This window comes from Pseudophryne corroboree, chromosome 4, assembly GCF_028390025.1.
Source record: "Pseudophryne corroboree isolate aPseCor3 chromosome 4, aPseCor3.hap2, whole genome shotgun sequence".
In the NCBI taxonomy this organism is placed as follows: domain Eukaryota; kingdom Metazoa; phylum Chordata; class Amphibia; order Anura; family Myobatrachidae; genus Pseudophryne; species Pseudophryne corroboree.
Window position 1 is genome coordinate 721,030,033 of NC_086447.1, and position 17,166 is coordinate 721,047,198.

The 17,166-nt window shown below is 45.9% G+C and overlaps 1 protein-coding gene across 7 annotated transcripts in view; it reads right to left on the bottom strand.

Annotated features, from left to right (window-relative positions):
• The window catches only part of MAP4K3 (mitogen-activated protein kinase kinase kinase kinase 3), a 691,402-nt gene that overhangs the window by 74,323 nt on the left and 599,913 nt on the right, over positions 1-17,166 (bottom strand). For all 7 annotated transcript variants that reach the window (XM_063918040.1, XM_063918039.1, XM_063918038.1 and 4 more), the window contains one exon: positions 14,780-14,897. In XM_063918040.1, coding sequence (XP_063774110.1) covers positions 14,780-14,897 — 118 coding nt within the window. The remainder of the gene's footprint in view (positions 1-14,779; positions 14,898-17,166) is intronic.

Genomic DNA, 17,166 nt, shown 5'->3' on the forward strand with positions numbered 1-17,166 from the left:
CCGTTATGATAAATAGGAGTTCATCCCAGGTAGAAGAAATGACATCCCAAATACCAAAGTCACTTTGGACTAAAGATGGACAAGACACTGGATTAATGGCAAACGTAGCTCCAGTAGTTGTGCAAGTAAAAGATGGTAGGATAGCTCCAAAAATCCCACAATACCCTCTGAAGCCAGAGGTGGAGTTAGGAGTGTACCCCGTAATAGAGCGCTTGCTACAACAGGGCATTCTGGTAAGAACATCCAGCACTGCCAATAGTCCCATCTTCCCTGTGAAAAAGAGTGGGGGGAGGGGTTACAGGCTAGTGCAGGATCTAAGGGGGATTAATAAAATAGTTGAGAGTCAGTTCCCCGTAGTGCCAAATCCAGCTGTCATCCTTATGCAAATCCCTCCCACTGCGAAATTTTTCACTGATATTGACCTCTGCTCCGCCTTCTTCTCGGTACCTCTACACCCTGACAGCCAATATTTGTTTGCATTCACATACAGAGGAGTCCAATACACATGGACTCGATTACCACAAGGTTTCATAGACAGCCCAAGTATATTTTCACAGGCTTTGCATGATTGTTTACAGTCTTTCCAACCAGAGAGTGGATCAGTATTGATCCAATATGTGGATGATTTACTACTATGTTCAGATTCACTGGAAGCGTCCCTGAAAGATACGAAACAGCTCCTGTTTCATCTTTCAGACACAGGACACAAGGTTTCCAAAGACAAGTTGCAATTATGCCAGACTAAAGTAAAATATCTGGGACATTGTCTGACACAAGGACTGAGACACCTGACCGCTGATAGAATTCAAGCAATTCGAGACATGACTCTGCCACAAACCCAGCAACACATCAGAACATTTCTAGGAATGTGTGGGTATTGCCGTAACTGGATCCCAGGTTTTTCTATTCTAGCATTACCTTTGCAGGAGATGGTCTCATCAAACAAACCTGATCGGATTTCGCATACAGACGAATCCGAGATGGCATTTGAGAGACTTAAACAGTGCCTAATGCCAGACTATGGGAAACCCTTTGAGCTGTACGGAACAGAAAGTGCTGGTTGCGCGGCAGGCGTCCTAACCCAAAAGCACGGTGATGCCAGCAGGCCGGTAGCATACTACAGCGCTCAGCTAGATACGGTAGCGCGATCCCTCCCCACATGCTTGCGAAGTGTTGCAGCGATAGCATTGCTAGTTACAAAAAGCGAAGATGTAGTGCTAGGACACAACCTCACAATCCATACACCGCATGCAGTGTCAGCCTTGCTGAATTCTGCCCAAACCAGGCACGTCTCATCAGCGCGGTTTACAAGATGGGAATTGGCATTCATGGCCCCCGTAAACATCACCATAAAGAGATGCAGTGCATTAAATCCTGCAACATATCTCCCAGGTGTGCCTGGACAGGCACAAAGGGTGGAGGATGAGAGTGATGGGGAAGGAGGATTTAATACAGGAGATGACATGCATGATTGTATGGAGTATTTGACCCAAAATTTCACGGCAAGGCCTGACATCAGTGACAACCCACTGGAAGATGTAGATCTTACTTTCTACACTGACGGTAGTTGTCACAGACAGACGGACTCGGGAGACTTGTGTACTGGATACGCAGTCGTAGATGACCAAGGCACCATAGAAGCAGAACCGCTAGGCCCACCTCACTCAGCCCAGGTTGCTGAACTGGTTGCCCTGACCAGAGCATGTGAATTGGCTAAGGGCAAGTCAGCCAATATCTACACCGATTCTATATACGCCTTCGGGGTAGTCCATGATTTCGGAGCCCTATGGCGCCTCAGAAATTTCATGACGGCAGCTGGTACACCGGTAGCGCATGCAGCTCACATCAAAAGGCTTCTAACAGCGATACAGGAACCCGACAGAGTGGCTGTTATCAAGTGTAAAGCACATACATATAGCCAAGACCCAATATCACTTGGTAACAGCCGAGCAGACGAGGCTGCTAAGTTAGCAGCTGGTACCCCCAGACAGACAGACACCACACAACTGATGGTATTTAATACCGTCAACACACAGAAATTGTGTGAAATGCAAAATTTGTGTTCCACACAGGAAAAGGCAGTTTGGAGGGCAAAGGGATATGGCCAGGAGTCCTCAGGACTCTGGACAGATGGACAGGGTAAACCAGTGGCACCCAGAGCATACCTTCCAAGTTTGGCTGAAGCAGCACATGGGCTGACTCATCTAGGCAAGGAAGGGATGTGCAAGTTGGTAAGAGCATATTGGTGCGCCCCAGGATTTTCTTCCCATGCGGGAAAGAGAGCAATGTCATGCCTCACCTGCTTGAGGAAGAATATCGGAAAGGCAATACCAACAGAACCATCTCATATCCCACCCACAGGCGGTCCTTTTCAGGTAATTCAGATTGATTTCATACAATTACCCCCCTTGTCGAAATTTGAAGTACGTACTAGTTTGTATAGATGTGTTTTCAAATTGGGTCGAAGCATTTCCTGCGGCCACAAATACCGCAATGTTTACTGCTAAGAAAATTGTACAGGAATTTGTGTGTAGATATGGTATCCCTAGAATAATTGAAAGTGATAGGGGTACCCATTTTACAGGTGATGTCTTTCAAGGAATGTGTAAGTTGATGGGAATTGATAGTAAGCTGCACACTCCGTACCGCCCCCAGGCGAGTGCGAAAGTAGAAAGAGTGAACAGCACTATTAAAAATAAATTGAGCAAAGTTATGGCGGAAACAGGATTGACATGGCCAGAAGCTTTGCCCCTTGTATTATACAGCATCAGAACCACTCCCAGGTCCCCTCTTAATCTGTCCCCTTTTGAAATTCTGTTTGGTCGACAACCGCATGTCATGATTAACCCTCAGGATGATTTGAAGTGTAACAATGAAGTGACTGTAAAGTATTTGGTTAAGATGAGTAAACAGCTAAAGAATCAGAATGATAATTTGAAGTTAGTGATTCCTGATCTGCCACATAGTAATTGTCATGACATTGAACCTGGGGATTATGTAATGATACAGAATTTTCTACGCTCAGGTTGCCTTATTGACAGATGGGAAGGACCATACCAAGTCTTATTGATTAGCACGACAGCATTGAAGGTTGCCGAGAGAGAGACTTGGGTTCATTCGTCCCATTGTAAGAAGGTTGCTGATCCAGAGAGGTCCCGTGATAAGGAACAGACGGTAGAGGAAGTTGTATCACTGGAGTGTCTGTTTCAGGAGGACTGAGACGGCACCTGAGCATTGAGAATAATAAGATCGGAGGCAGTTGTCGATTCCCTGTTCCCTTTTATTGTTTTTCTCCACTTCCCATCCCATCTCCCTCAATTGTTTCTTTCCCCCTTCTCATTCTTCTCCATTTCCTCCTATAAGATGGACTTGCCCCAAGAGACTGTGATCCGGATTTTCCTGTTGACCATGATGTTGACCAGAGCAGTCTGTTCCGGCGAGAGTACCATGGAGGTCGAGAGAGGTTCTGGAATGGGTTCTGATGACAGAGATGGAGGCGTAGATTTCCAAGAACAACATAATCACCGAGTAAAGGCGAGTATCAGAAAACGATCTGGTAGCATCGACAATAGAAGAAATTGTGAAGGATTGTTAGCTGAAGAGAACTGTATCTGTAGACTCTGTGACAGTGTAGTTGAGGATGGGTGTATCAAGAAATGCCAATCCAGTTTTAATATCCACATGGACCGGCATCCATTGAGTGACTATCACTCCTTAGTGGGTAAAGTGTTAAATCAGACAGATTGTTGGGTATGCTCTCAAGTACCTCAAGGCCATAGCAAATCAGGATTAGTGCCCTTCCCTTTAACTATAGGGGAGGTACTTGAGCTAAGTGGTGGGAGGCCGGTGGACAGGAGGTTTAATATCTCCAGTCCTCCTAGTTTGAAGCTCCACCAATATCATGTGGATAGATCCCTAGTATGTTTTAACATTTCCAATCCCCGAAAGCCGGGAAATTGGGAAGTGTCATGGAATAACCAAACCATGACCTTTTCATACAGAGCCGATAGAATGCCTACAGATACAGAACTTATACGCCACATAGCCGGTAGCGGAAAATATTTCCGATATAGGTATACCCTAGGAAGTAGGACCATGAGAGTTGGAGAGGTATCACCAGGATACTGTGCACATATCGTACAAACTGATACGTGTACTAAACAGATGGGAGAATTAGGGATAGGAGATTTCATATGGAAAGTGTGTAATATGGTATTGTCCTACTCCGTCCCATATGTTCTCCCCGATGATGCATATTTCATATGCGGGAGGAAGGCGTATAAGTGGCTTGCCCCAAACTCAGAAGGGTTATGTTATATTGGAAAAGTACTGCCTGAAGTAATGACCGTATCCCACACTAAAATGAAGGATATTCACCGCAGTGCCCAAGCTCCTTATACTCACACTCATTACGAGCACATCGTTAAACGGCACCTGATAGAAAGAACAGAGCATCCGGCCTCTGACCTGATCCATGAATCCACCGGGATTCAATTCCTAATCGCGTTAGATATCACTCCTACCGCCAGAGTAGTGATAAATTATAAATATATATCTGCGCTTGCAAATTTATTAGACAATATCACTGAAATGTATGATGACACATTCAGGTATACCGGAAGGGAGCTCCAAGCTTATAAAACAGAACTGGTTCAGCATAGGATGATTCTCAATTATCTCACAGCTGTGACAGGCGGGTATTGTGTTACACTAGCGACTCAGTATGGAATAAAGTGCTGCACATATATTACAAACAGCACCGAGGACCCGGCCGAGGTCATAGACAAAAAGATGGATGACATTTTGCAATTAAAATGGGAGTTCCGAAGGAAACACAATCTCACCCTTGCCGCTGTGGGTAATGAGCTGACCAGTTGGGTGTCATGGTTGAACCCACGAAATTGGTTCTCTGGTTTAGGAGAATGGACTCAAGGAATTATCATGGATGTAGGGAAATTTCTTTTGTGTATTCTGGGTATCATCATATTGATCGGTCTGATATTTAGATGCGTTCGGGTTTTAACAAAGTGTAAACGTAGCGCCCGAGTGATGAGTTTAAGAAGTGAAGATACTGTAATAACAAAGACTGATTTGGTTTATGACCCAACGATAGAGACAATGTTGTGATGAAAATGTGATTCCACAGTCCGTTTCACCCGTTTCTCCTTTGTTTTCCTCCAAGGTACAAAGACATCCGCTTGGAAGAAGAATTTGACAACCTTTTACACAGACAGCTGATGGACTATGCCATAGACCCCCATATCCCCAGTACCTTTAATTTTACGCTAGCCCAACATTTTTTGTAAGTCTATGGACATTGAGAAAGCTTTTGCTCGCACTTTGGCAAAAGCCCAAGGAGACTACAGTCAACATGTACATCGAGACAAGACAAGACACAAGACAAGACCTCAATCGGCAAATGTACATTAAACTCACATAGTTTACGACTGCATTTACCATAATTGCTTCTTATCTTCATCTCTACAACCTTCAGGTAATAACACACATAGTCGATAGGGAATATAGGCACAGATATCAGCACTCACATATTCCCCTATTCATGTATCATCAACTAAAATGTGCTCCCCCATTTTGTCGCAACCAAAAGCCGAAAAGAGCTCGGTAAAGTTTGACAGCCCATCCACAGACCCTTAATACGGGATAAGAAGGAATTCAAATGTATTCTTCGCAATACCTCGAAGCTTGATTTAAAACACGTACGGCACGATGATACATGACCCCCCAAACATGGATTCATACACACATGCTTCTGCTATCTCACTAGGTCATACCGTTTTCCCACCTTCTCCTCTTCTCCCCTACCCAATCATAGAAATGTATTATACATGACATATATTTTTCTCTTTTGAACTGTTTTAGGGAGTGGCAGTTATTGGTGACTGCCAAAGGGTGGACTGTCAAAGTCAGAAAAATATCACGCTACACACTGCCATATATGCACCTCATGCGAGTGCCTGCTGCGTGTGCATGAGCCCTCCCGCGCGTGCGCATACTCTCAGTTGCGTGCACCCGCAGGCGCACGGTATGCGCATTTACGGTAGAGTTTATGTGCGTCTAGCGGGCGACTCAATCGTAACATATTTTAGTCATATAATGTATTTTGTAGATTATGGTCCCTTTGATAGAATCTGAAAGTTTAGTTAATATAGCATGTTCAGGGACAAGGAGATTCCTCTTTGTTTGATACGAAGGGTCAGACAGGGGTTACACAGTGGTGTTTAGTATCCATCGGAAGAGAATATAATTAGCAATATTCCGGTGTTGGTTTGAAGCGGATTACTCGCTCGTGCGTATAGTTATGGACATAAGAAGTTTATGGACATTTACTATATTTGCACTTTATTACCCATGCGGCGGGAAATCCAGTTTCCCTCCCACCTGAGCAGTTTGAAATAGTCACAGCCCACCTGTATGAACCAACCTATGACCTTTTGTTATAATACAGAGACGAATTCCTGTGTCCAATGAACAATAAGAATGTAGGGACCATTGTACTGTACTGTGTGTAAGTGTATATAAAGACAAGCCGATCAGGGCCAGCTCTCTACTCTCAACGGTTCTCATTGCTGATAATCGGGAGCTGGATATCCAGAAAGGCGCTCGCGATTGTTTCCCCTGGTGCGTAAGTTCTCTGCAACCATATTGTCTCTTATTTAATGTTATAAGCCATTCTCTCTCTCCTTCCCCCCCTTAAATGTAATTGTATCTTTATTGTATTTTATGTGTAGTGATTCGGTTAGGTATTTTATGTTATCTTGGTAGTGTATAACTTGTATTGTATTATTCTTTTGCAATTGAACGTTCATTCATTTCCTTAAAAGGCGTTAGACCCTTAGACCGGTATTTGAGTGTTTATTATATGGCTAAGGGGTTCTCAGAGCGTCACATACGCTCATACAGCTTTTAAACTAACAGGGTTACACTGTGTTGCATTTACACCTTATCACTGCACAAGGGTTTACAGTATAAGTACATTGTTTATGGTATTGTTTTAAAGGTTTAACTCTGTGAGCGTCAGCGCCGCTTGTGATCTCCTCGTGGTCTCGAGCGTCCGCTACGCTGATAGCGTATCATTACGTTAGTCGGCAGCCTATAGCGTGCTTGCCTTTACGCTCTAAGCCGTGAGCGAACGTGACGCTTGTGCGTCTCGTCCACGGCTAAGCGTTCGTTACGCTACGTGCGTACTCATACGGTATTCCATTCGCCAATTGCGTACTGTGTTCTTTAACCTTTTAGAGTGTTTTATACAAGGTATAGAATAGGCATTGTCACTGTGTTTGAGAAATGGCAGTTAGGAGCTGATTGGCTGGTACTTTTTCACTCTCCATTTTATCACTTTCCAAGCGATGATGCATCTGGCCCTAATTCTGTTCTCTTCATGACCTATAGTCTCTCTGGCCCTGTAAATACAGACTATCCCTTCAATATGTTGATGGCTGGACCGATGTTCACACCTTGCCAGATGGTCTGGGAATTACCTTTTATTCTTTCATCTACACAACTGCATTTTCCCCCAGAAAAAGTGGATTGTATACTATTCTATTTTATGGACCTTATCAGGGCAAATAATCCTTGGGAAAAAATGGGAGCAAAATAGTTTTGAATTGCACCCTTGTTAAAGTTACCCAATACGTGCAAACCCAAATGTTTACTTAAATTAAATTCTATATCACTTCAAATGGGTGGTCTTCTGTTTGCCGGCGGTCGGGCTCCCGGCGCTCAGTATACCGGCGCCGGGAGCCCGACAGCCGGAATACCGACAATTATTTTCCCTCGTGGGGGTCCACGACCCCCATAGAGGGAGAATAAAATAGTGTGGCGCGCGTAGCGCGCCACCGTGCCCGTAGCGTGGCGAGCGCAGCGAGCCCGCAAGGGGCTCATTTGCGCTTGCCAAGCTGTCGGTAAGCCGGCGGTCGGGCTCCCGGCGCCGGGATGCTGGTCGCCGGGAGCCCGACCGCCGGCCAGCCGTAGTGAACCCCTTCAAATGTATTACCAAGTTCTCACATGTGTATCAATACCAAATAACATTACTATAGTCATATAAAAGATCTCCAGTTGTACAGGAACAAAAATGAAAATGTTAGTTTTAATAGCACTTTTTTTTTAATGACATGGTATGTTGGCATGCTGGCGCAACGCATCATGTACATCATTTCTAAGCTTGGGGTAGGGCTAAGACTTGGAAAAAAAATGGGCGGTGTGGGGTCAATTATGAAGTTTTAAGATGACTGTCACAGAGTTTAACATTATGTGATTCTACATAGGAGTGTTACACTCACATGGATGCATAACATGTGGCCTCACTACAGAGTGCAACACTTATGTGTTTGTGCATAGGAGTGCTATACTTACATGGATGCATAACACATGGCCTCACTACAGAGTGTAATACTTAAGTGTTTGTGCATAGGAGTGTTACACTCACATGGATGCATAGCATGTGGCCTCATTACAGAGTGTAATACTTACGTGTTTGTGCATAGGAGTGTTACACTCACATGGATGCATAGCATGTGGCCTCATTACAGAGTGTAATACTTACGTGTTTGTGCATAGGAGTATTACACTCACATGGATGAACAACATGTAGCCTTGCCACGCATGGGAGGCAAGTAGATGGTTTTTTTTGTTGCAAAAAATGCTGTTGGCAATCCGCAGTGAAAGGAGAGTCTCTTAGCTCTCTCCTCGATACTAACATTAGAAGTGGCACTTTCAGGACATAATAGCAGCTTGCATGCTAGGTAACACTAGGTCTAATAGCTTTAGTGGCAGGGGAGTTCTGACCAGGACTCTGTCATTGTAGCTCCAAGGGAAATCTTTGTAATTAGAACCAGAAATTCAGACTTGCTATGCTGAATCCATAGATATGAAGGAAATTGGAAAATAGGATTTTGGTACTTACCAGGTAAATCCTTTTCTTTGAATCCATAGGGGGCACTGGAGTACTCTTGGGATATGGACGGCTTCCGCAGGAAACAGGGCACTGAATATTTAAATTTAGAACACTCCACCCCTCCATATCACAGAGTACCTCAGTGTTTTTTACTGAGCCGAACAGGAGCTATAGAGAGGTTGACAATGGAGTATTACATATAACATAACGGACAACAATGAAGTTGACACATAACGTTACTGACAACTAAACAGTTGACACCATAACCAGCACTTGATAATTTGAAACTGTCAGTGAGAGTGTGTTACCATAAGATCCCCTGAACTTACCACAAACCAGGTAAACTGCTCTGGGTGGGCGTCCAGTGCCCCCTATGGATTCAAAGAAAAGGATTTACCTGGTAAGTACCAAAATCCTATTTTCTTTTTCATCCACTAGGGGTCACTGGAGTACTCTTGGGATGTACCAAAGCTTCCCCGTGGGCGGGAGAGCTGTTTGGCACCTGTAACACTAGGCGGCCAAAGCTAGATGCTGATGCCGCAAACGTATCAAACTTGTAAAAGCGCACAAACGTGTGCACGGAAGACCATGTAGCCGCACGGCAAAGCTGCATCCTAGAAGCTCCACGACCAGCTGCCCATGAAGTTCCCACAGAACGTGTGGAATGAGCTGTTACTGATGTAGGCGGCTGTAACCTAGCATGAAGGTAAGCCTGACGTATGGTCAGTTTTATCCATCTGGATAAGGTCTGCTTAGACGCTGGCCAACCCATCTTGGCAGCATCATAGAGAACAAACAACGTATCCGTCTTACGAACTGTAGACGTTTGGGATACATAAACGCGTAAAGCGCGTACCACATCCAAAGTTCCAGAATGTGCTGTTAACACAGGAACTACTATTGGTTGATTGATGTGAAAAGATGACACTTCCTTTGGTAAGAAAGCGGGATTCGTCCGAAGTTCCGCTCTGTCATCATGAAACACCAAATACGGTGGCTTGCATGACAAGGCACCCAAATCTGAAACACGCCTTGCCGAAGCTAAGGCTAGAAGAAAAATTGTTTTGCAAGTGAGAAACTTTATATCCACTTGCTGTAAGGGTTCAAAATGTGAAGACTGTAAGAAATCTAAAACCAGATTCAAGTCCCATGGCGCTGTAGGTGGAATGAATGGAGGCTGTACTCTGAGGACACCTTGCAGAAAGGTGTGTATAGACGGCAATAGAGCCAATCTTCTTTGAAAGTAAATTGACAAAGCAGATACCTGCACCTTTAGTGTAGATAAACGCAGTCCTCCATCTAACCCCGTTTGTAGAAATAACAAAAGACGGGATAACTTGAAAGATGATGTCGGAAACTTCCGAGTTTCACACCAACCTATATAGGCACGCCAAATTCTGTAATAATGAGCTGCCGTAACTGGCTTCCTAGCTCGTAACATGGTTGGTATAACAGATTCTGGAATGCCCTCTCTTCTTAAGAGGGCGGTCTCAACAGCCACCCCGTCAAACGCAGCCGCGCTAAATCAGGGTAAAGGAACGGACCCTGTTGCAACAAGTCCGGACGTAGTGGGAGTGGCCAAGGATCGTCTGCGAGTAGACCGTGGAGATCCAAAAACCAAGCTCTCCGAGGCCAATGAGGTGCCACTAGTATGACTGTGACAGACTCTCTTTTGATCCGTTTTAGCACCAGAGGGAGCAGCGGAAACGGTGGAAACAGATACACTAGGCTGTACGGCCAAGCGATTGTGAGAGCGTCCACCGCCACTGCCTTTGGATCTCTCGTTCTGGACACATACTGGAGCGTTTGGTGATTGAGGCGAGACGCCATTAGGTCCACCTGAGGGTAACCCCACCGCTGAACCAACATGTGAAACACTTCTGGATTTAATGCCCATTCTCCTGGATGAAAATCCCGACGGCTGAGATAATCTGCCTCCCAGTTGTCCACTCCCGGAATGAACACTGCCGACAATATCACCTGGTGGTATTCTGCCCAATTGAGGATTCGAGCTACTTCCCGCATTGCCATGCGGCTTCTCGTTCCTCCTTGTTTGTTGATGTGTGCGACTGCCGTTGCGTTGTCTGACTGCACTTGGACAGTCTGAGAGCGAAGCATGTGTACTGCTTGTCGTAGTGCATTGTAAATTGCGCGGAGTTCCAGGACATTTATAGACAGCAATCTTTCGTCATCCGCCCAGAGACCCTGGAGCTGACAATTTTGAACTACAGCTCCCCAACCTCTGAGACTCGCGTCCGTCGTTAGAATTATCCAATTCCAGCCGCCGAACAGTTTCCCTGTGGTTAAATTGTGTACCTTGGCCACCAGAGTAGAGACACCCTTGCCCTTGGCGACAACCTCACCCTGTGGTGAATCTGCAGATGCGAGCCTGACCACTGTGCGAGCACATCCAGTTGAAATGGACGTGAGTGAAATCTTCCGAACTGAAGCGCTTCGAAAGCCGCCACCATTGTTCCTAAAAGGCGAATGCACAAATGTACCGAGACTGTGCGTGGCTTGAGCACTAATTGTACTAGATGGCGAATAATCTGTACTTTCTGTTGTGGTAGGTAAATTCTTTGATTTACCGTATCGAAAATCATACCTAGGAATTGAAGGCGTTGAGACGGAATGAGATGTGATTTCTTGAAGTTGACAATCCAACCGTGGTGAACTAGTACATTGTACGTTAGTAGCGATGTTGGAGAAGCATCTGTTGAGACGGGGCTTTGATGAGCAGATCGTCTAAATACGAAACTATTGTCACTCCCAGGGATCTGAGATGAGCTATCATCACAGACATCACTTTGGTGAATACCCGAGGCGCTGACGATAGGCCAAACGGTAGAGCCTGAAACTGGTAATGGTTTTGGCGTATTGCAAACCGCAAGAACCTCTGATGAGGCTGCCAAATCGGAATGTGTAAGTACGCATCTTTAAGATCTAGCGCAATCATGAATTCCTTTGGCTCTAAACTTGCAATCACTGAGCGCAGAGATTCCATCTTGAATCTGTAGTAAGTTACGTACCGATTGAGACCCTTTAAGTTCAATATTGGCCTGACTGAGCCATCCGGCTTCGGTACCACAAACAGACTGGAATAATAACCCTGACCCTGTTGGTGTACAGGCACCGGAATCAAAACTGCTGAATCCAGTACGTACTGAATGGCAATTTGCAGAACCGCCCTCTTGTCGTCCGACAGAGGCAGTCCTGTCTTGAAAAACCGCAGTGGTGTTAGACAGTCGAACTCTATTTTGCAACCTCTTAACACTAAATTGCGGATCCACCCATCCGCGGATGTCTGGAACCACGCCAAATGGAACGTCTGAAGGCGTGCTCCCACAATCGGAGAACCGAGATGGGCTGGTAGCCTGTCATGCCACTGGCTTGTCGGTGACCTTAGCGTCCTGACGACTTGTGTTGGTTTGTTGGAAACCACGTCCACGACCACGTCTACCAGGCGTGGCTGTTCCTCTGCCACGTCCGCGAAAGGACTGAGGTATAAAGGATTTGAACGCAGGTCCAGAGTACCTCCGTCTTGGTACCGGTGGAGGCAATGGTAAGAAAACCGACTTTCCTCCCGTGGCCTCAGAAATCCATGTGTCCCATTCAGGACCAAACAACTTCTTGCCACCGTAAGGTAACGCCTCTATACCTCTTTTGACCTCTGCCTCCGCTTGCCAAGAACGCAGCCAGAGTGCTCGTCGTGCCGTAACTAGCGACGATGAAATACGAGAAGTGAGCTGACAGACGTCAGTAGAAGCTGTACAGAGATACTCCGCAGCCTCACACATTTGATCAGCAAGAAGTATAAGGTGTTCGTCATGTAGGGCAGACTTGAGTTCTGTTATCCATACTATGAGCGCCTTAGTGACCCAGATACCAACCAAGCCAGGTCTCAGCAGCACTCCTGCTGCTACATACATGGACTTTAGCATAGTTTCTATTTTGCGATCTGAAGGGTCTTTAAGCGTAGTAGCAGCTGGCACTGGTATGGTTAATTTCTTTGTAAGTTTCGACACTGACGAATCAACTATTGGTGGATTCTCCCATGTACATGTCACAGAGTCTAGAAACGGGTAACTAGACTTAAATCTGCGAGGTATAGAAAACCGTTTATCTGGAGTCTGTCGTGTTTCTACTAACATCTTATTAAGAGACTCCGAAACAGGAAAACACATTGGAGTTCTCTGTCGTTTAGTAAATACGACCTGATCATTTGTCAGAGGCTCCTCAGTTTCTGTAAACTTCAGAGACTGACGCACCGCTCTGATGAGATTATCAATACCTGAGCTGTTAAAATCCTCACTATCTGACTCCACTTCGCCCTCCTCACCCTCATCTTGTGCCGTGAGGTCTGGCATGGAATCGTCAGAATGCAACATAGCAGAAACTGGTAAATCATAAGACATAAGAAATTTATCCCGTCTACCCAAAATGGATTTGGAACTTTCGCAAGGCTGAGACGCCTCTGGTAGTTCTGGCGGTCTCACCCTAGACTCAGATCTTGCCGCTTCCCGCTCTTTTCGAGGGGCGGACAATTCTGATAGCTACCCAGCCAGTACATTGGCTAGCATTTCCCATGGAGGGTCCGGGGATGAAACTGGCCTTAAAACCGGAGCAGAAATTGTATTCGTAACTGAATCCACAAAACATACTGGACATGTGGTAGATCCATCCGGTAACACACTGCTACAGACTTTGCAGTGATGCTTTTTAATTTTTGCTGGTGCCTTACTCATTATGGAGACAGACAATACAATACACAAAAAACAGACACTTGCACTACTCAGTAAAATAGTACGAAGGTGTCTCTATATATATATCTGGCCAAGTGCAGTACATGTGGCCAGTACTATGAAATGTGATCCCAAATTCCCACTAACACCCCTGCGCCTCCGGTGGAGTAGAGATGTAGTACTGGAACGTTCTGGAATCACAACAGGAAGACACAGGAAGCATGGTTAAAATGGCTGCCATGCTTAAAATCATAGTCACAGTACAGGTTACAAGCTTATAAACTGATATATAACCTGTATGAAAATCCTGTGTAATCATCCCTGCAGCCTAGCATACTGCTGTTGCTGCAGTTTATCCCCCCTCGTGCCGCTGATTGTATCCTCTGCTTGCAGCCTGTAATGCCCCCCCCCCCCCTGTATGCTCCGTTGCGGATGCAGTATGCGGGGCGGGCAGCGTTAATGTGGGGCCGCCAGCTGGAGCCGGGTAGCGGGACGCGCTGGAACCAGTGAGCGGGGAGCGCCTGACGCGCTCTGAGCAGCGGCGGCGGCCGGAGCAGCGGCGGCGGCCGGGCGAACTGTCTAGGATCCAAGCGGCCAGTAGTATGGTGCGCCAGTGAAAGAAAACAATGTCCCCACACAGCGGGGCGGCAGCGTGAGCTGACCGCCCCGACCAACATACCTTGACTATTGCTCCTGTGGTAAGGCTCCGACAGGGCTTCTCTGTAAGCGCCGGCCAGCCTGTCTGCATGATCTGTATGGCTGTGAGGGTGCTCATTTAGTGAGGACCGACACGCCCCAGCTGCTAGTAGCAGCTTGCACTATCCCTGACCCTGCCTTATGGAAGGGGGAAAGGGATGTGTATGAAAAAAGAAAAATATTAACAAAAAAATAAAAATATTCAAAAGAATTGTGGACTACGCCACAGAACCTGTTGCTACGTCGAGCACAGAAAAAACACTGAGGTACTCTGGGAAAGGGAGGGGTGGAGTGTTCTAAATTTAAATATTCAGTGCCCTGTTTCCTGCGGAAGCCGTCCATATCCCAAGAGTACTCCAGTGACCCCTAGTGGATGAAAAAGAAATCAGTCTTGAGTATACACACAATGAGAGCATTTTACACCCACCTGGGCAGTATTCTGTCAGGGAGCTTGTGGGCTGGAATAGCAACTGGCAGTTTCTGCATTTGTCTTGCATAATCAAACAGGCCGGGGAGATTGTGGGAATACAGCTGGGAAGCTTTACCTGCAGGTATCAGAAAAACAATATTCTGGTGTTAGTTCACAGAATGTTTGGCCACAGCGGACAACCTTATGTAAAGAGCTGGCCAAGTCTGTTATACATCTTGTACACAATGCTTATGTCTTTATTCTGTATTACAATGCATATGGAAAATATGGATTATGATGTAGTGGCATCTTGTGGCATTTATCTGCCTCCAGAAGGCTGGGCACATTTCTTTGGAGCCAGCTCCAAATAATGGATAGTGGGCAAGAACTCTGCTGTGCATTTGCTCCATTAGAATATCTTGTGCCCCTGCATTACTTCTACCCCTGGCGCATTATTAGCCTAATAGTACATACTACCGAGTGCCGTTCTAAAGAACAGAGCAAGAACTTGAATCCTCTGCTGCAACAATTCTGTCACAGTGTAACGCTTTGTGGGGGCAATTTATCCCCACAATGTGCAGCTGAACACATTTAGCACATTACTAGTTGTGCTGTGCACCCCTATGGGCTGCAAGGAAACTGAGCGATGTGCTGATCTAGGAAAGGCGCATCACAGTCATTGCCACTTATTTACTACCATCTCTAAAACAGTTACAATATTTGGGTATAGACGGGCATTCCAAAACTTTAGACAAAGTCACACCACACACTGTCAAGCAAGAAATAGTGGCTCGTTTCACCAGAAACTGGTTTTAATCTAGTTGGTTTTTTTTTTTTCAACATAGTGACCCATTTTAAGAAAAATAAGAATTTACTTACCGATAATTCTATTTCTCGTAGTCCGTAGTGGATGCTGGGGACTCCGTAAGGACCATGGGGAATAGCGGCTCCGCAGGAGACTGGGCACAAAAGTAAAGCTTTAGAACTACCTGGTGTGCACTGGCTCCTCCCCCTATGACCCTCCTCCAAGCCTCAGTTAGGATACTGTGCCCGGACGAGCGTACACAATAAGGAAGGATTTTGAATCCCGGGTAAGACTCATACCAGCCACACCAATCACACCATATAACTTGTGATCTAAACCCAGTTAACAGCATGATAACAGAGGAGCCTCTAGAAAAGATGGCTCACTACAGCAATAACCCGATTTTTTTTGGTAACAATAACTATGTACCAGTATTGCAGACAATCCGCACTTGGGATGGGCGCCCAGCATCCACTACGGACTACGAGAAATAGAATTATCGGTGAGTAAATTCTTATTTTCTCTGACGTCCTAGTGGATGCTGGGGACTCCGTAAGGACCATGGGGATTATACCAAAGCTCCCAAACGGGCGGGAGAGTGCGGATGACTCTGCAGCACCAAATGAGAGAACTCCAGGTCCTCCTCAGCCAGGGTATCAAATTTGTAGAATTTTACAAACGTATTTGCTCCTGACCAAGTAGCTGCTCGGCAAAGTTGTAAAGCCGAGACCCCTCGGGCAGCCGCCCAAGATGAGCCCACCTTCCTTGTGGAATGGGCTTTTACAGATTTTGTCTGTGGCAGGCCTGCCACAGAATGTGCAAGCTGAATTGTACTACAAATCCAACGAGCAATAGTCTGCTTAGAAGCAGGAGCACCCAGCTTGTTGGGTGCATACAGAATAAACAACGAGTCAGATTTTCTGACTCCAGCCGTCCTGGAAACCTATATTTCCAGGGTTCTGACAACGTCTAGCAACTTGGAGTCCTCCAAGTCCCTAGTAGCCGCAGGCACCACAATAGGTTGATTCAGGTGAAACGCTGAAAACCACCTTAGGGAGAAACTGAGGACAAGTCCTCAATTCCGCCCTGTCCGAATGGAAAATCAGACGAGGGCTTTTACAGGATAAAGCCGCCAATTCTGACACGCACCTGGCCCAGGCCAGGGCCAACAGCATGACCACTTTCCATGTGAGATATTTTAACTCCACATATTTAAGTGGTTCAAACCAATGTGACTTTTGGAACCCAAAAACTACATTTAGATCCCAAGGTGCCACTGGAGGCACAAAAGGAGGCTGTATATACAGTACCCCTTTCACAAACGTCTGAACTTCAGGGACTGAAGCTAGTTCTTTTTGGAAGAAAATTGACAGGGCCGAAATTTGAACCTTAATGGACCCCCATTTCAGGCCCATAGACACTCCTGTTTGCAGGAAATGTAGGAATCGACCTAGTTGAAAATTCCTCCGTCGGGGCCAAATGCGGTGATAATGTTTTGCGGTTATATCTTTCCTGGCTTTGATCAGGATAGGAATGACTTAATCCGGAATGCCTTTCTCCTTCAGGATCCGGCGTTCAACCGCCATGCCGTCAAACGCAG